At 44.2% G+C, this 21,069-nt stretch overlaps 1 protein-coding gene across 1 annotated transcript in view; it reads right to left on the bottom strand.

Annotated features, from left to right (window-relative positions):
- LOC124776158 (dynein axonemal heavy chain 3) overlaps window positions 1–21,069 on the bottom strand; it is a 1,197,897-nt gene that overhangs the window by 1,137,692 nt on the left and 39,136 nt on the right. Inside the window, exon 6 of the mRNA XM_047250998.1 lies at window positions 6,057–6,185. Within this exon, the coding sequence (XP_047106954.1) occupies window positions 6,057–6,185 (129 nt within the window). The remainder of the gene's footprint in view (window positions 1–6,056; window positions 6,186–21,069) is intronic.

Below are 21,069 nucleotides of genomic sequence, written 5' to 3'. Positions count from 1 at the left end.
ATATGTGCATTGCTTGAAGACCTCACTTAATAGAACCCCCCCACACACTGTTTGTCAGAGACAATGGTATTATCATAAATAATCCATCACAATTTAAGAACAGTGATGTACATAGCTACAACACTAGAGGAATAATGACTTTTATTACCCATTGTTAAAGCTGTTAGTGGTTCAGAGATGAGTTAAATATGCAGCAATAACAATTTTTGATCATTTGCCCAGTAACATAAAATGCCTCACAGGTAGAAAAGCAAGTTTTAAATCTACTTTAAAATTATTCTCCTGGATAACTCATTCTATTCCATTGACAAATTTCTGCTTAAGAACTGGTAACCAGTAAAACAACACCTTGTTTTTATGCATAGTTGCTTGAGTAGGAATAAAATGATAACGTGTTCTTTGATGTTAACAGTAATCATGTTTACATATGCTGTACACTGACTCATTTAACATCATTTGTCCGGCCCTGGTAGTTGAGTGGTCAGAATGATGGAATGTCATACCTACCGGCCCGGGTTCGATTCCTGGCTGGGTCGGAGAGTTACTCTGCTCAGGGACTGGGTGTTGTGTTGTCCTTATCATCATTATTTCATCCCCATCGACACGCGAGTCACTGAAGTGGTGTCAACTCGAAAGACTTGCACCAGGCGAATGGTCTACCCGTCGGGAGGCCCTAGCCACACAGCATTTACATTTATTTTTGTCATCATTTTTGATAAAAGAGTCTTTCAAACGATTTACAGAACATGTAACCCACTAATTAATTGACTGCCCCAGGGAAATTTAATAGGACTGCTCTTGTTCTATATAATTTACGTAAATGATCTGACAGATGAGATGAGTAGTAATGTGCAACTGCTGACGATACTGTAGAGTACAGGAAAGTGTCGTCTTCTAGTGACTGTACGAGGATCTGAGATGACTTGTACAGAATTTCTATTTGGTGTGACGAGTGGTAAGTTATTCTAAATTTGGTGAAAACATAATTTAATAAAGATGAATAGGAAAAGCAATCTGACAATGTTTGAATACAGTGTTAATGGTGTGCTGCCTCATACAGTCACATCTGTTAAGTATCTAGATGTAATGTTGCAAAGGGACATGAAATGGAATGAGCATGTTGTTGTTGTTGTGGTCTTCAGTCCTGAGACTGGTTTGATGGAGCTCTCCATGCCACTCTATCCTGTGCAAGCTTCTTCATCTCCCAGTACCTACTGCAACCTACATCCTTCCGAATCTGCTTCGTGTATTCATCTCTTGGTCTCCCTCTGCGATTTTTACCCTCCACGCTGCCCTCCAATGCTAAATTTGTGATCCCTTGATGCCTCAAAACATGTCCTACCAACCGATCCCTTCTTCTAGTCAAGTTGTGCCACAAACTTCTCTTCTCCCCAATCCTATTCAATACCTCCTCATTAGTTACGTGATCTACCCACCTTATCTTCAGCATTCTTCTGTACCACCACATTTCGAAAGCTTCTACTCTCTTCTTGTCCAAACTAGCTATCGTCCATGTTTCACTTCCATACATGGCTACACACCATACAAATACTTTCAGAAACGACTTCCTGACACTTAAATCTATACTCGACGTTAACAAATTTCTCTTCTTCAGAAACGATTTCCCTGCCATTGCCAGTCTACATTTTATATCCTCTCTACTTCGACAATCATCAGTTATTTTACTCCCTAAATAGCAAAACTCCTTTACTACTTTAAGTGTCTCATTTCCTAATTTAATTCCCTCAGCATCACCCGATTTAATTTGACTACATTTCATTATCCTTGTTTTGCTTTTGTTGATGTTCATCTTATATCCTCCTTTCAAGACACTGTCCATTCCGTTCAACTGCTCTTCCAAGTCCTTTGCTGTCTCTGACAGAATTACAAGGTCATCGGCGAACCTCAAAGTTTTTACTTCTTCTCCATGAATTTTAATACCTACTCCAAATTTTTCTTTTGTTTCCTTTACTGCTTGCTCAATATACAGATTGAATAACATCGGGGAGAGGCTACAACCCTGTCTCACTCCTTTCCCAACCACTGCTTCCCTTTCATGCCCTTCGACTCTTATAACTGCAACCTGGTTTCTGTACAAATTGTAAATAGCCTTTCGCTCCCTGTATATTACCCCTGCCACCTTCAGAATTTGAAAGAGAGTATTCCAGTTAACATTTTCAAAAGCTTTCTCTAAGTCTACAAATGCTAGAAACGTAGGTTTGCCTTTTCTTAATCTTTCTTCTAAGATAAGTCGTAAGGTTAGTATTGCCTCACATGTTCCAACATTTCTACAGAATCCAAACTGATCTTCCCCAAGGTCCGCTTCTACCAGTTTTTCCATTCGTCTGTAAAGAATCCGCGTTAGTATTTTGCAGCTGTGGATTATTAAACTGATAGTTCGGTAATTTTCACATCTGTCAACACCTGCTTTCTGTGGGATTGGAATTATTATATTCTTCTTGAAGTCTGTGGGTATTTCGCCTGTCTCATACATCTTGCTCACCAGATGGTAGAGTTTTGTCATGACTGGTTCTCCCAAACCCATCAGTAGTTCTAATGGAATGTTGTCTACTCCCGGGGCCTTGTTTCGACTCAGGTCTTTCAGTGCTCTGTCAAACTCTTCATGCAGTATCTTATCTCCCATGTCGTCTTCATCTACATCCTCTTCCATTTCCATAATATTGTCCTCAAGTACATCGCCCTTGTATAAAACCTCTATATACTCCTTCCACCTTTCTGCCTTCCCTTCTTTGCTTGGAACTGGGTTGCCATCTGAGCTCTTGATATTCATACAAGTGGTTCTCTTCTCTCCAAAGGTCTCTTTAATTTTGCTGTAGGCAGTATCTATCTTACCCCTAGTGAGACAAGCCTCTACATCCTTACATTTGTCCTCTAGCCATCCCTGCTTAGCCATTTTGCACTTCCTGTCAATCTCATTTTTGAGACGTTTGTATTCCTTTTTGCCTGCTTCATTTATTGCATTTTTATGTTTTCTCCTTTCATCAATTAAATTCAATATTTCTTCTGTTACCCAAGGATTTCTACTAGCCCTCGTCTTTTTACCTACTTGATCGTCTGCTGCCTTCACTACTTCATCCCTCAGAGCTACCCATTCTTCTTATACTGTATTTCTTTCCCCCATTCCTGTCAATTGTTCCCATATGCTCTCCCTGAAACTCTCTACAACCTCTGGCTCTTTCAGTTTATCCAGGTCCCATCTCTTTAAATTCCCACCTTTTTGCAGTTTCTTCAGTTTCAATCTGCAGTTCATAACCAGTAGATTGTGGTCAGAGTCCACATCTGCCCCTGTAAATGTCTTACAATTTAAAACCTGGTTCCTAAATCTCTGTCTTACCATTATATAATCTATCTGATACCTTTTAGTATCTCCAGGATTCTTCCAGGTACACAACCTTCTTTTACGATTCTTGAACCAAGTGTTAGCTATGATTAAGTTATGCTCTGTGCAAAATGCTGCCTCATACAGTCACATCTGTTAAGTATCTAGATGTAATGTTGCAAAGGGACATGAAATGGAATGAGCATGTAAGGTCTATTATAGGGAAGGCAAATGGTCATATGCAGTTTCTTGGTAGAATTCTAGGAAAGTGTATCTCATCTTCAAAGGAGACTGCATACTGAAAATTTGTACAACCCATTCTTGAACACAGCTCAAGGGAATGATACCTCTGGCAGTTTGGATTAAAGAAATAATTGGAGGCATTGCTCAGTTTGTTATCAGTAGTTTCAGTCAACACTGTAACGTTATGGAAATGTTCCACGAACACAAATGAGAATCCCTGCAGAGAATGTGATGTAGTTTTTGTGAAACTCTACTGAGAAAGTTTAGAGAGCCAGAATGATACCATTGCCACCAACATATGTCTGCTTAAGGACTGGAAGACAAGATAAGAGAAATCAGGGTTCATAAGGAAACATACAGGCAGTCATATTTCCCTCACTCTATTTCAAAGTGGTACAAGAAAGTAAAGTAGTACATGGTACCCTTTGACAAGTAGTGGTACAGGGTACCATCCTCCATGCACCATATGATTGGCTTGCAGAGTATGTATGTTGACACAGATATTGTGTCAAGCATAGATCAGCAACAACTGATTATTATTCTAATAATTAGATGAAATATGTTCGGTTAAAAAATTAATAAAGACATAGTTGCGAAAGATAGACTTATTTTTTTCACCTTTTTTCCATGTTTAATATGCAGGGATGTCCCCCTCCAATGTACAAACTATTTTTGTCATAAAGGTTGAGAGATCCTCATGACTATTTTTTCAATTTAAAATTTCTGTACTTCAGCATTGATTATGGTTGAGCTAATGCGCTATTGTGTTGTACTGAACTGACATGAGTTCTCACTAAAGTTTCAGTTTTGTAAATCAGTAAATTATTCATGTAACATGCTGCAGATTAAGTTTGTGCCCCTATTTCCTAATTTCTATTCGAGGTATTTGTTGGACTTTGTGTAGTATTGTGGATGCAGCGAAACATTTTCTGATTTCAGTACAGGTGTTGCAAACACACCTCACCTCAGTGCTACACATCACTCAATGGAATACTCCAAGGAGAAGCCTTCCTTGGAAAACATTAAAAAGGAATGTCAACAATATAAGGAAAATATAGATTGCTACTTACCATACAGATGTCACATTACGTTGCAGATAGGCACAATTAAAAGACATACACATTAGCTTTCAGTCACAACCTTTGCAGGAGAAGAAAGAGAAACACTCACATACTCATTCACAGAAGCACGCACACATGACCATCATCTCCAGCAGTTTGGAACAGAATGCTAGGAAGGAATTTCAATTCGATATTACATAGATTGAGTCATTTGAGGTCCTTTTGTTGAAAAGGTCTATTGTATTTAAATACAACAATAAATCTGACAGTTAGATTCAAATCTATGATTACTCACTGAATTAGACGTGAGTAATATTACAGTTCCATTCTGAAGAATAAGGTGGATGAGTGTTCTACAGTGCCAGAAAACATCTAACTTTATCCGGCGGAACTCTTGCAAAGTCACTCAAAGGCTGTTTTGAACAACACAAGGCTTTACTAGGTGTGGTCATACTGAAAATGGCATGCCCTTGCTTTATATATGTAATTCATTTACTAAAAGAGGATATTACAAATTGCTACCTGGACACAGAAAACATGATTATTGTCTGTCATAAACACAGCCTTTGAGAAAAGAAGTTACAGTTTCATTGTAAGACAGTAGCTAAAATCTTAAAAATTCCCTATCAGTCCTTTAAATTTTCTCTTTTACCTCTATTTCCTGCAAAAGTTATAATGGTTACATCTTCTGCTACACAGTGAACAATTATTTTGTTCACTTCAGAACAGTTCATGAATATTTAAAGTCATTCTTGGAACATCATTTTTGCAAAGATCAAATAAACTCCAAAGATGCTGAAAACTGTGCTCTGAATTATGACAACGACAACTCTATCAGCAAAATGAAGTGCAATGTTTAAATGAAGTTAGTGATTTGGCAACACAACTTTTAATACATTGTAATGTTATATAAATTACAAAAAAGTGAATGCTTCATAACCAGTAACTAAGCTTTAGTATATATCATCATCTTTACAGTCTAGGCTATCTGGCCTGTTCGAGTTTAACAGTCCACTTCTTTCTGGGTCATTCTACACTGCATCTTTCTAAAGGAGCTAATTTCTGTACATTATTTTTGTCCATTCTCATTGTTTAATGTATATGAAGCACTTAATCAGTAATGACCTATTTAAAAATTTTAGTTTATGGTTACTAAGGGTTATAATTCTTGAATACAGTCATGCAAGGAACAAGTGTAAACACATTTATGTGTAACTATGTATGTAGTAAATACATGTATGAAAATATTAAATGAAACAACAAGTTTACTGTTACCAGTCACCGTTTTATTTTTTCCATGACGCGTTTCGAAGGTTTAAACCTGGTAACAGTAAACTTGTTGTTTCATTTAATGTCAGTAACAGTCATGGTAAAGCCTAACCTAAAAATGTTCTCATGTATGAAAAACTTACCTGTTCTTTAAAATGTTGAGTGACTCTGCACACAAACTGTCCACGACTGCCTCCAGTTCGCCTGGATTGAGGGGAAATTGATGCTTTTCTTCCATTTGTGTAACTGAGACAATAAACATTTGATGGTACCTGTAAGAAAATTTTTTTTAAATTTAGAGTGTGGAGAAAATAGATGTGTTTTGCCCAGCAAGTAAACACACAGTCTGACTGTTCCCCTAAGTTCTTGTGAGGTTCGCTGAAACCAAAGCATGTTGCTATTGCAAAGGCTGCAACCTGTTCTGCAAGTGCCTGTCTCTGATGGTTAACACATCTGTAACTTCAAAAATGACAACCCTTCATATTCTTTGGTTACAAAGTCCCTCTCAGGAAAGCCAACAACTGATGCTGACCACTCATCGTAAGCTACTACTCTATGCTTTTTGTCGCAGGTCAGACATACCAACTGCAATATTCACATTATATAGGTCAGTTCACGGCTTGTATTGTTCATGTCAATGGAGAACTTAATGAGCTGGCAGACACTGTTTCCCACACAGATCAAGATGAACTAGTAAAAGACGCACCTAGCAACATGGCAGCAGGCTAGCATACCCCAACAGTTAACAGCTTCATCACATCCAGCTATCTCATTTGAACATAACATTGTATTTTGATGGTTCTACATCAAGTGCATACCTGTCCATGACAACAAACTTTCATCAACAGGCAATCTCAATGCTACACAGTTTGTCCCACACCAGAGTCCGAACTGTGGTGAGGCTGGTTAAGCAATCTTTTGTGTGGCTGAACTTGGATGAAGACTGTAAAGTGTATGTAGGCTGGTGTGTGACCTGTCATCATCGTAACATCACCTCTTGGCATGTTCATCCCTAATTACATGTCGACATTGGCACTGTTCGACTTTTCCATATTGTTGACGCCGTGGGGAAACTGTTAGCACCGGCTTTCTTCTCTAACAGTTAGCTCGAGAGTGCCTCTGTATCACATCAGGCTGAGGTGGGTTATTTGAGTCTGTAGTGATCTGTTCTGACGTTCTGTCTCCACAAATGTTCAATGGTGCATAAACGTTCTGTGCAGTGGTAGTTTCAAAATGTATCATGGTAATTGTTCTTTAGTTTACTTTCTGTTTGTTCATCCATGCTTTATGTTGTGCATGGCTGTTGTGTTTGTATGACTGGAAGCTTTTATCGAGTGTATGTGGAAATAAATATTTGGTGATCCGGACCGCTTATGACATGTTCACACCGCCTTCAGCATTTCACACACTTTCGCAACACTGACACTTGTAACTTTCAGGCCAGCTACACCGAACTCGTTCTCAGGAATGAATGACTCACCAGCCACAACTGAACTGGCAGCTGCGAGAGCAATTAATAGGTTGACGATAAAACCACCACTGTTCTGGCAACATAATCCTCTATTATGGTTTGCCCAGCTAGAAAGTCAGTTTATCCTCTCACAAATATCGGCAGGTGAGACTAAATACAGCTATGTAGTTGCAGCTCTAATGGAGGATCTATCTAAGTCCAGAATATTCTAGCCACAGCACCAGATGGTGAACAGTATGCATTAATTAAAAATGCACGGATCACATGCTTGTCAAAATCAGAAGCAAAACAGTTAGAGAAGCTTTTGTGCACTTTGGAGCTCAGAGATTGCACTCCACAACAACTACCACGAATTTCACAGCATGCTATCTCAGGTTATCTGCAGAGTTTCTAGTAGCAGTTGGGCAGCCCCAGTTCTTGTTGTGCCTAAAAAGAAAAATAGATGCCATTCCTGTGGTGAATATCACCAACTCAGTGCAAGGACTATACCAGACCAGTACCCAGTTCCACGCATAGAAAACTTTTCTGCAAATTTTCATGGTAAGAAGATACACTCCTGGAAATGGAAAAAAGAACACATTGACACCGGTGTGTCAGACCCACCATACTTGCTCCGGACACTGCGAGAGGGCTGTACAAGCAATGATAACACGCACGGCACAGCGGACACACCAGGAACCGCGGTGTTGGCCGTCGAATGGCGCTAGCTGCGCAGCATTAGTGCACCGCCACCGTCAGTGTCAGCCAGTTTGCCGTGGCATACGGAGCTCCATCGCAGTCTTTAACACTGGTAGCATGCCGCGACAGCGTGGACGTGAACCGTATGTGCAGTTGACGGACTTTGAGCGAGGGCGTATAGTGGGCATGCGGGAGGCCGGGTGGACGTACCGCCGAATTGCTCAACACGTGGGGCGTGAGGTCTCCACAGTACATCGATGTTGTCGCCAGTGTTCGGCGGAAGGTGCACGTGCCCGTCGACTTGGGACCGGACCGCAGCGACGCGCGGATGCACGCCAAGACCGTAGGATCCTACGCAGTGCCGTAGGGGACCGCACTGCCACTTCCCAGCAAATTAGGGACACTGTTGCTCCTGGGGTATTGGCGAGGACCATTCGCAACCGTCTCCATGAAGCTGGGCTACGGTCCCGCACACCGTTAGGCCGTCTTCCGCTCACGCCCCAACATCGTGCAGCCCAGTGGTGTCGCGACAGGCGTGAATGGAGGGACGAATGGAGACGTGTCGTCTTCAGCGATGAGAGTCGCTTCTGCCTTGGTGCCAATGATGGTCGTATGCGTGTTTGGCGCCGTGCAGGTGAGCGCCACAATAAGGATTGCATACGACCGAGGCACACAGGGCCAACACCCGGCATCATGGTGTGGGGAGCAATCTCCTACACTGGCCCTACACCACTGGTGATCGTCGAGGGGACACTGAATAGTGCACGGTACATCCAAACCGTCATCGAACCCATCGTTCTACCATTCCTAGACCAGCAAGGGAACTTGCTGTTCCAACAGGACAATGCACGTCCGCATGTATCCCGTGCCACCCAACGTGCTCTAGAAGGTGTAAGTCAACTACCCTGGCCAGCAAGATCTCCGGATCTGTCCCCCATTGAGCATGTTTGGGACTGGATGAAGCGTCGTCTCACGCGCTCTGCACGTCCAGCACGAACGCTGGTCCAACTGAGGCGCCAGGTGGAAATGGCATGGCAAGCCGTTCCACAGGACTACATCCAGCATCTCTACGATCGTCTCCATGGGAGAATAGCAGCCTGCATTGCTGCGAAAGGTGGATATACACTGTACTAGTGCCGACATTGTGCATGCTCTGTTGCCTGTGTCTATGTGCCTGTGGTTCTGTCAGTGTGATCATGTGATGTATCTGACCCCAGGAATGTGTCAATAAAGTTTCCCCTTCCTGGGACAATGAATTCACGGTGTTCTTATTTCAATTTCCAGGAGTGTATTTTCTACCGCTGACCTAGTCCAAGCATACAATCAGATCCCTGTAGCTACAGAAGACATCCCCAAAACATCAGTCACGATGCTTTTCAGCCTATTTGAGTTCATCAGGATGCCATTTGGACTCTGTAGAGGAGCTCAGACCTTCCAGCACTTTATGGACAAGATGACAAAAGATTTAGACTTTCGCTGTATGTACATACATAACATGCTCACGGTGTTCACATCAGAAGCGGAGCACTTACAGCCTTCGACATGTGCTCAACTGCCTACATACACAAGGATTAGTAAATAATCTTGCCAAGTGGGTTTTTGATGAGAAACAGGTGCACGTTCTACAGTGTTTGGTGAATGTACAGGGTATTTGACCAACACACAAAAAAGTAGAGACCATAAGCAAATACCCCAGCCTATCACAGACAGAGAACTACACTGGTTTATAGGAGTAGTAAATTTCTACCAACAGTTCATTTGAAATCATGCACTGATAACTCCACCATTGTATGAACTCTTTAAGGGCTCACCAAAGCCTAACCACAGAGTGCATTGGACTAGGGATGCAGACACCATATTTCAGGCTGCAAAAACAGCCATAGCAGAGGCCACCCTATTATCACACCCAGTTGTGTATGCCCCACTTGCACTCACAGTCTATGCTTTGTCCACTGCCACTGGTGCTGCACTTCAGCAGTAGATTGATCAGTACATCATAGTCGTCAAGCTCTCAGAAACATCAGGCAACATTTGACCATGAGCTGTACCCCTCTTACGCTGCAGTCAAAAAATTCACACACACATTAGAAGGGCAACAGTTCACCATCTATATGTATCATAAGCCACTTACCTGTGTCTTTAAGGTAAGCCAGAGAAAGCATCATCTAGGCAGCTGTGGAACTTAGATTATATCAGCCAGTTCATAAGTAGCACTGTGTACCTGGAAGGGAAGCTAAATGTTCTAGCTGACGCACTTTTGTGTGCAGAAACGATGAATGTGGTAGAGATGGCACAGCATGTGTGGAAGCAGTGACAAATGTCACTGGTTACACAGCCCTCATCTGTGCACAGTGAAGTGATAGTGAGCTGTGTGATTTATTGCGACAATAAAAAGGATTAAGGTCACAGCTTGGTACATCACCTGAAGCAAATGTAGAGTTATATAGTGACAAAGCAGAAGAAAAGATACGCCAATTTGAGCTGCAGCAATTCAGATGTACAGTGGGGGCCATTACTGAATGGGTTTACTACAATAAAAATCTGATTTTTATTTTTCACTTTATGTTCATCAGACTTCTGCCTGGCGGTAAGTTGCAGTGTCTCAGTCAGGTGGCCCAAAACCAGATAGAACCACCCTGAAACTCATGTGTTGAACCATCAGCAGCTAAACTCGTGTTGCTGACGTTGTAACGCTACCGAACTGCGCGTCTTACGATCTGACCAACCAATAGGGAGGCTCTGAGGTGATCAAGTGTGTGTGTGTGTGTGTGGGAGGGGGTGGGGGGGAGGGGGGGTGGTACTGCGGCCAGCTACCGGGAGAGGACACGCCGTTTGCACTCTTCTGCTGGCAGCTTCCAAACCGACCAGACGGCCTCTTCTCCTGCTCTCTTGGGCAGTACCCCATTCAGTCCCGGCACCTTTTCCAGGCATATAAAAATATATTTTCTTTATGGGTGCCAACAGCTTTCCCCTCCTGGCCAATCCTGACACATTAACAACTGGTGTCAGAAGTGGGATGGCTCACTGTTAGGCCCATCTCATTTGAAGTTTAACCAGCCATACTTAAGGAAGCTGCCAGCAATAATTCGCACTTGACGTGCCAGATGCACCGCGCGATAATAAGCGCACGCATTCGTGGCATCACCACGCAGTGTTCCGCCATTTACTGTTTCTTTCCAAGCAGCTGCTGCAGCGAACACCAGACTGCGTGGCTGGGCGCCTCACTGCATGTCACCATCAGTTGCCACGTTGCTGCCGTCCCAGGCAGTCTGGGGCCACATTACAATGCAGGAAGCCACCTTCCGCGTCATACTGCGGTACGGACACATGTTCCGGCCGTATAGCTGAGACACGGTGCCTGGCCGTTGACACCCCCGCCCCCACCTCCGCCGCCATTTCCAGCCGCCGTTGCATAATGCACCACCGCCGCAACTTCTGTAAGTTCGTCGCTTCTATGCCACTGTCTCCATGCTGTCAGCAACGCCATCATCCCGTCCAGTATGGGCCTTTTCTTTCTTTCCGTGCTCCGATTGTAAAGTTTCCAGCAGGTACTAGGTGTCCTAATATTATAACATGTAGTACTGCCACTGGTGAAGACAACTCACCACCTACGGGAAAACCAGACCCAGTAGCTGCCCTCCAAGCAGAAATCGACAAACTATTATTACGGAAGATAGAATTAACGGAAAAATGGCAAAAATTGGCTAAAACCAGTCTGCAAGTTTATGTGTGCCAGAAACACACCCCGCTACGCCGCAAATGGTGGCTGCACGCACCTCCAGTAGCACAGTACCCCAGCTGTACATTGCCACCTTGGCTAACAGTTTCCCTGTAGTCAACTTTATCCTGACACTTTCCGGGAAACCCAAAGAACAGATAAACTCCTTTTAGCAAACTGTCCGAGATGTAGGCCATACTTGTGCTTGGCCAGACGATTTCCTGTTAATTGTACTCTGCCTTAAATTGTCAGGTGACGCCCATACCTATATTGAATCAGTGCACGCCCTTAGGGCTATGTTAGAAGCTGGGTTTAAAGAAAGGTATTCGGACCGACGTGACGCCCGCTATTACAGGGACAAGTTGGGAATGAAAAAGCGTCTAATTCTAGCCATCTGTTTTGACCCATGGTGTCACCAATATGGCGGAAACAACAATTCACTACAACTCCAATATGGTGCCTATGAAGTCATTACGTAAACATGACAACAAATACGTAAATAGATCGAAAAACCAACACACATATCTTCCTCCAACAATATAAACATACTAACAGGACAAGCGCGGGAAATTGGAGGTTTTTGGGTGGGGACAAACTAAATTTAAACACATATAAACACAGAACACCATAGCAAATGACACAAAATGACGAAATAAATTGACAACACAAAATTCCCAAATTCCACTACACACAATATCCTCTGTAATCGGTCACTTCCCTACACCTATATAGTGCAACCTCAATTGTTGATACCAGATTAGAAACCTCCAAAACTTACACCATAGCCACAACTATTAGTACCAAAAAACCAACACCTAGACAAGCAAAAATGGAATCAGACACTTCCCTTCACCTATATAGGTCAACAGCAGCTCACGATACCAAAATACCCACAGCTATGACAGCGCATTGGAATCAGACACTTCCCTTCACCTATATAGGTGAACAGCAGCTCCGATACCAAAATACCCACAGCTATACCTCGCATCAGAATTGGACACTTCCCTTCACCTGGACAAGTTATCCACCCTCCGCCAGACGCAAGGGGAGGACATAGAAGCATTTGCTGACCGAATCTGGGCTGTGGTTTGCCGCACTTACACGCTGAGTTCAGATCCTGCACGTAACGAAGTATTAATCGAACAAGCAGAAGCCCGCTTGACTGACGTATTTATATGTGGAATCGACACGTACGTGAGAGGGGACGTCAAAATAGCATCACCCACCTCGTTGCACGATGCCACACGACTTGCGATGATGCGGGAGGAGGTAGCACATTTTGTTGTCAGTTCGGCACGCCCGGACGAACAGCCGTGTCCAATTTTCAAATATGAGCAGGCATGCCAGTGTCACTGAAAGGTGGGCCATGCTGCCGCGCACCTTATTGCTCTCAGTGTGGAATCGTAGGGCACACGAGTAAAAACTGCCCGCAGAACTTGGGCCCCTCGTGTAACCGGCAGAGGGAACAACTCACCAACAATCCACCCCGACCCCAAAGACGGCCGGGAAATGGTCGAGGGGACAAGTCGCACTGCCAGACTGCCAGACTGCACCCCCTGTAAAATTTACACATCCAGCCCACCATGGTGTCGTAAATGAGGCAGCGAGTATCCTCCTCGAGGGCAAAATTAGAGGAGAGAAGGTAAGAATACTTACTGACACGGGAGCACAAACTAGCACGTTATTCGTAGGGCACGGGGATAGACAAGTGTTAAAACCACCCCGTCACTACATTAAAGGTCCGAGTGACGAGATAATCGCACCTACCGGGTATCGTCAAGTTAAGTTGAAAATTGGAGCCGGCTGCTACCCATTTGACATGGACATAATTCAGAAACGAAGACAAGATTTTGATGTCATCCTGGGGAGTGATTTCCTTTACCACTACCAGAGTGTAGTCAATTACAGAATGCAAACCGTCAGTCTCGGTGAGGAAACCCACCATTTCACTAGCTTCCACGTCATTCCGTCACGAGGATTCTGTGAAACACAGCCGCTTCCACAGGTTCCTTCAACGCAAACTCGGGCGTTACGTCAACTACCTCTGTCAGAATCAGTGGTGGCACGGGACGGGTCAAATCCCACGAACTGCCGAGAACAGCCGTACTGGTGGATCCTCTCCGTCAAAACTGTGTCCTCGACGTATTACGGGTCCGTCTTAAACGTGGTTTAACGACAGCAGAAGTGCAGGTGAAGAAATTTTACGTTCCTGTCTGTTCGAACAATTTTGGAATGAAGGAGGTACAGATTCCTAGTGGCACCATTATAGCTAGCGACTGTGAGATCGAAGAAAACCACCCCGTACGAGAGAAGCCAAAATCTAACCAAAAACACCGGCTCCCAGAACGTAACATACGCCATATTGCTCCCGTGCTCAGGGACAAATTCAAAGATAAGTTAGCTCATTTGGCTGTGGCTGACCAAAACAAATTGTACTCCATCTCGGAAGAACACTCCCGGTTATTTGAGGAAAGGTATTATTTGCTGGCTACTGACCTCGTTTACCGTGAAATTCCCACCGGAGATGCGAGGCCCATTGCACAGAAACCATATAGAATAGCGTACCACCTCCAGCCTGTCGTAGAGGAAACTATCCGACAGCTGCTAGAAGCAGGGATAATGCAACCGTCCGCCAGTGCTGGGTCGTCCCCAACCGTTGTGGTCCCCAAGAGGTCAATCAATGGAGAGAAGACCTACCGCCTTTGCGTCGATACGAGAGCAGTAAATAAGGTAACCACCCTCTCCCTCATATCGACGAAACACTGGACATGTTAGGAAATTGTAAATACCTCACTACCCTTGACATGAAGAGTGGGTACTGCCAAATACCGATTGCACCACAGGATAGGCCAAAAACAGCATTTGTAGTTCCCTCCAGTCTATACGAATTTCTGAGAACGCCATTCGGGTTGCGCAACACGCCGGCCACTTTCCGAAGATTTGCCGACCTATTACTTAGAGGATTGAAATCCACAATGCGCCTAGTCTATCTAGATGATATCGATTTTTTCAGGACCGTAGATGAGCGTGTTACCCCGTTAAGAAATATTTTGTCTAGACTAAGAAGTGCTAATTTAAGCTTAAAAATAGAAAAATGTTCCTTTGCTGAGATTCAAGTACAGTATCTCGGGCACATTATTAGTGCCGACGGAGTAAAACCTGCCCCCCCCCCCCCGTCTAATTGAAGCAGTTAGAACCTTCTCTTCCCCTAAGGATGTAAAAGAGTTGCGAAGCTTTCTGGGACTCAGCGATTGTAGGTGTTTTATAAAGCACTACACCAGAACAGCTAAACCCCTTACCCACCTGCTGAAAAAAAATGTACCCTATCGATTGACCGCCAAGTGCGAAGCTGCTGTGCGGCATCTCAGAGAGCTGCTGTGCGGCATCTCAGAGACGTTCTAACCAGTTCCCCCTTGTCGATCTATCCCGATTTCGAAAAACCACTCATTTTCTCGTGTGATGTATCTGACTTTGTCACAGGAGCTGTTCCGAGTCAAATTATTGACGGTGAGGAGCGACCGATCGGTTACGCATCCCGTCAGCTGAACCGGGCAGAAATTAACTACGTACAATATGACAGAGAAAGAACTACTAGCACTAATGTTCGGAGTTAACTACTTTAGATACTACCTTTACGGGAGAAAATTTACAATAGTAACAGATCGTGCGGCACTTCAGTGGCTATTAAATTTAATAGCAGCTGTCTCACACGCTCGGCCCTGAAACTGACTGAGTATGATTACGAAGTGCAACACAAAGCTGGAAGATTGCACCAGAAAGCTGAGCCACTTAGCAAAAAGGTGAGAGAGCTCAAACAGGCAAAGTACTAATTGACAAACTAAAAGACTTGCAGGAAAATGATGCAAATCCACATTTTGTTACAGAGGATGGAATTCTATATCGTAAGACCCCCCCCTGGGTAAACGTATAGTAATACCAAAAGACTTGCAATCAAGCATCCAAGCTTGCCACAGTGGATGAAGAACCACAAATACCTGCATTTCCGCGAAGTATTCGTGGGACAACAGATGGCAAGATGTTGCCAAGTATATAAAAATTGCCTACCATGTGCCCAAAGAGCACCATCCCCATGAATCAAAATTCCCTTACAGTCTCTTCCTGAGGCATCAAAACCCTTTCAGTTTGTCGCTTTAGATGTGGTTGGGCTACTTCCCATAAAGACACAAGGAATTAAAACATATTCTATCTATTATTGATCACTTTTCCCAATACCTTATTTTGGTATCCATCGCTGACATGTCAGATGAAATTGTAGCGTGTGCTTTTGTAGATCATCTTGTCCTTCCTTTCAGAAGCCCTGAAGCCATTATAACCGACCAAGGAACCAACTTTATGTTCGCCTTATTGCTGAGAATTAAAAAATGGGGAACCACCCCTTTTCACTCCCAGGCAAATGGCCGCATTGAACATGTTCATTGCACTGTGAAACGAATGCTTTCCTATTATGTTAACTCAACCCACAGCGACTGGCAAAGATACTTTCCGTACATGGCAAGTGCATACAATAGCCGTATCCACGAAGCCACTGAACATACCCCTTACGAGATTGTGTTTGGCTGCCCTTTGAAATCTCCCTTTGAGATCGATAAATTACCTCCGGGAATTGATCACACAGCCGTTAAGGGGCTAGCCCGCCACCTTAAGGCCATTTGGAAGAAGGTACAAAGGAACAACCGCAAGGCAACCAGGAGGCAGATAGAAAGAAGCAATAAAAATGACATCCCCCCCCCCCCCCCCCACCTATAAACCTGGTGATTCGGTTTTACTGAAAAAACCTAGCGTAAAGAAAGGAAGAGTAAAGAAACTTACCCCCTGTATGACAGGCCATATTCAATTATTCGGCTTATTTCCCCTGTAAATGCAGAACTACAACTACCTGACCACAAGATGATTGTCCATTTTGACAGGTTAAAACCCTATTCAGGAACATGCCCCTCCCACTGCCTTCTGAGACAAACGTCGGACCTTCAGCAGGTCCTGCTCCTCCTGTGTAGCGGAGAAAACAGAGTTTCCCCGCCCCCAGCTCGCCCTAGATATGTCCTCAGATCCAAACAACCATATGCTCTTAGGTCCAGAGACTAGAAACTAAGGTGCTATTTTGTGGTTAAGAGATTCCCAGTTTGATCAATCAAAAGAAAAAGTAACAATATTCAGGCAACCACCTTATTATTATTTTTTCTTTCTCTTTGCAGGTGAACATTTTACCACTGCTATAATAACTGAAATGTCCCCTAGCATCCCCCTCTGAAAGAGATTGTCAAGAGTTTTGCCTGCCAGGCCTGTTCTGCTATGCTGGCCTCACTTAATTAATTCTTAGTTCTAACCAGTGTTTCATTGATGTTATTTTGATTATGTTATTTATGTGTTATGACATGCCTAGTGGTTGGATAGCAGCTCTATTCCCAGTACTAGCACAGTTAATTCCAAATAAGAGTATTACTTTATTGAGTAACTCTCCCATTTGAACATTGCTACTGCAAAATTGTGAACACATGCGCTCCATCTGTCAGAATCAGCTTGTGCTGTCAACCAGGGAGCCGCACGCGCGGCAGCCATCATGTAGAAGGGCAGAGACACTCATGGGACACTGTGGTACCAGTCCCCCTCTCCACCAACCCACTCCGTCCCACTAGCCACGCCCAGCTGTCACTGCCTGAGTCCCCCCCTTCCCCCTCCTCTCCTTTCTCCATGTGCTGTCTGCGTGCCTGTCTTCCATCATTAAATTACTATACTCACACTACAACCATCTTCGCTATCAATGCATAGCACCTTAACACAGGAAGGCACCACTTTTTTTACACAATACCTATTTTAAATGTAATTTCTACCGTCCTTCCGCCTCACTGACCGAGTAACTTCAATCCGTATATTTATTTGCATTCCTAAGCCCCTAACATGTCCATTAATCAGGCTATACCTCCGAGGGAAATGTAGAAGCACGCTACCTCCAGCTGATGGATCGTGAAGCGGAAACACACCACAATAACAAAGCATGTCATTAAAGGGGTGTCTTCCAGTACATCGACATTTAGTTTGGTGGCGCTTTGTGGTTCCGAACCTCCCCCGAAGAATAGTACCACCATCCCACCCTCCGTCTAGTCTTGCGTACCTTCGTAACCAACTACCTACTCTTTTTCCAAATTCATAGATGGCTTCACCATTATGTGCTCATCACAGCCTATTCAACCTTTCTTTATCGTTTCATTTGTCAATACTATTCGCAGCAATCACTAAATCCGTTATAATCTTACTAACTTTTATGGACTACATTTTGCAACTGGTTAGTTACAACGCCCCAAGGCGTCGCTCACTCACAACATGCTGCTCCTGGCTAGCTCACATTTACACGTGCCTCGCAGCTTTCCGCTATCTAAGTGCCACACGCGCACACTGCTGCAATCTCAGCACTAACTTGAAACCTGCTTCTGTCGCCTCTGTCTGTTTCTCCCTCCAGCCAGCTTCATAACCCAACCTGTTGTCCGCAGTACAGTCTGATAAATTGTTTCACCACTCTGTATTATATGCCTTTTGTATGCTTAACAGTGTTGAGCAATGTCCAACCCACTATGCGTTGTCAGTTGATAGCTAGCTGTTAATTGGTACCAATAACATTCCACCCCCCCCTCCCCCCCTTCCTTTATGGTTTTACGTTAGGTTTAAACATTCCATCATCATTTTGTTGCGCCATTTTGTTACGCCCTTGCTATATCCCATATGTTTTTGCTTGCATGTATCTTTATAGTTTATGCCATTTGTGTTGTATAATATGCACTTGTACCTTATATTACTAACCCCAATATGTAAAGGCCCACCACAGCCCTGGACTTTTACACCTATACTCCCATTTTGTAAGACTCCCCCTGCCGTCATGTTATCCGACTTTATGAGTTAGTAATTCCCGAATCCCATGCGCCATGTTCGTGCTCAGAGCCGGACTGGTATGTTTAGAACTGAGCAAAGCACCCCAGTTATATAAAATACCCAACAGAGAAAAGTGAATGCGCCTCTGAAGTGAAGTTGTTATGAGTGAGCACGAAAATTGACACTGCTGCCATTTGGGTACAGTGCCCCACCTTGCATTTAAGAAGTGAGAGACACCAATTTGTTTATTCCATCAAACACGCCTATGATGTTCAAAGATGAAAGCTCCGCTGAAATAAGCACTTGTTTGTTAATGATTAGTGCCCATGACGTGATGTCCTCGCCCAAGCGCAGTAACGCGCTATCTTGTGAAAATATATTGTACACTACAGTAGATTATTGACCACTATTGCAGTAGTTTGTGCCCCTCTTTTTCATAATTCACCCTGTTACTTCAGGGATCTTAGGTATTTTGTAGTAATTACCCCCGAGATGTAATCGCCCTATGCCTTCCTCGCCCATGCATTGCCCCGGGTTCGTACCTTTGCTTTGAGTTGCTCATTCCCACCTCAACCATTACTTTCTACCTCCCTCTTACAGGGCTGTGTGCCTTACACGTTGCGGTTAGCACCTGCAGAGTGCCCAGCTGATGGGTTTATTCTTTCAGTTTTTGGTTTTGTAAACCAATTGCCTTCCTATCTCTTTCATCTGTGCATCATTGCCTTCCCCCCCCCCCCCCCCCCCCCCAGAGGGAGGGGGAAGGAAGCCTTTTATATTCCAATACAGCTACTACAGTCAGAATTTCTCTGTTGTCGCCGCCTTCAGCCTTCTTCGGCACTCTAGTAGCATTCGTTCTGCACCCTGGCTGTTTTAGGCCATTCACTTATTGTAATCAGAGGTCTAATCAGTATCATACCCTTAAACTATCCACCCATTGCAATCACTTGTATGGAAAACTGGTCGTACCATACAGTCAGGGATTTGATCAGTGATGATACAACTACAGTAACACGCCCCTCGCCCCCCCCCCCCCTCCCCCCACCACCACCCTACTTTTTCCTGGTGTGAGGCCTAAGCAGAACCGCTTTACAGCACTGCTTCCCTCTACTTTTCCCTGGCATAGGAGTTAAGCAGAACTGTTTCCCAACCAACAACAAAAACATACATTCACACACTAGTAACCCCAAATATTTGACACTGTCCTCCCACACTAACACTTCCTACTGTTGAGGCTATACGACTTTCATAGTCCTGGGCAACATGATGCCCTACCCCCAAACCAGCTAGCGCGTGGTTTGTGACTGATTTTACTAGATGGCTCACAAGCCGCCCGAGAAGTTTCTCGAAATTCCACCACCCCTCTTCGTATAATATTAGTAATTACCTGTTCCCATCTATCTTGCTTTAATGATATTGCACCTCCCCCCCCCCCCCCTCTCCAAGGTGCTACGTAGTCGATTCACTGCCAGTTAACTAAGACCTCCCCAGGAGGTACCACTCAGGACACGGAGGGTTTGAGGGATCGCAGACAGCAAGCCGAAAAATAGGAAACGTGGGAGGACCCACACAGTTTTCTGTCAAACATAAGATCCAAGAATTTAGCGACATCCGCGACTGGAAGGTTGACAGGGCCTAGATGTAAGGAAGGCAGAAGAAACTCTGTATGACGCCAAAAATTGACACAAACGGTCTTACTGGGAGAAAAGCAGAAGCCGGTTTCGATGCTCCAAGAGTGGAGGCAATCGAGGCATCCTTGAAGACGTCATTCAAAGAGGGACCCCGAGACATCAGGAAGGAGAAATCCATAATTGGATTTATGGCAATGGCAAACAATACAACACTCAGCACGGAGCCCTGGGGTACCCCGTTTTCTTGGGAGAAAGTAGTGTTCACCCACACTTTAAATGTGTGCTCTACCATAAATTCATGAAGAAACAGGGGCAGCTGACCTCGAAAGCCCCAAGAGAACAGTGTGCGGAGGATGCCTGTCCTCCAACAGGTATCATATGCTCTCTCCAGATCAAAAAATATTGCTACTCTTTGGCGTTTCCTGAGAAAATTGTTCATAATATAAGTGGAGAGAGCAACAAGATGGTCAACGGCAGAACGATGCTTTCGGAAACCGCATTGGGCAGGTGTTAAAAGGCTTTGGGACTCCAGCCACCAAGCTAAACAGCAATTCAACATACCACCAGGTGGTGCTGTAGATGAGACACGCCTTAGCGGAGAAAGAGAGGAACTGGGTTTCTTGTTAGCCTTCATGGAAACAGGACGTTGAGAGGTAGGAGGAATCGATGGTTGCGATGTCGGGTTACGTAAAAATCTTCATGAGTAGGCTCTTTTTTGGAAGTCCGAGTGTCTGATTTTGGGGTTCGGGATGTAGCAGAACCCGATGAAGGGTGAGCCA

Source organism: Schistocerca piceifrons, chromosome 2 (genome assembly GCF_021461385.2).
Source record: "Schistocerca piceifrons isolate TAMUIC-IGC-003096 chromosome 2, iqSchPice1.1, whole genome shotgun sequence".
In the NCBI taxonomy this organism is placed as follows: Eukaryota; Metazoa; Arthropoda; class Insecta; order Orthoptera; family Acrididae; genus Schistocerca; species Schistocerca piceifrons.
Note: the sequence above shows the minus strand (reverse complement) of the source record. Positions and strands in the feature narration are given on the sequence as shown.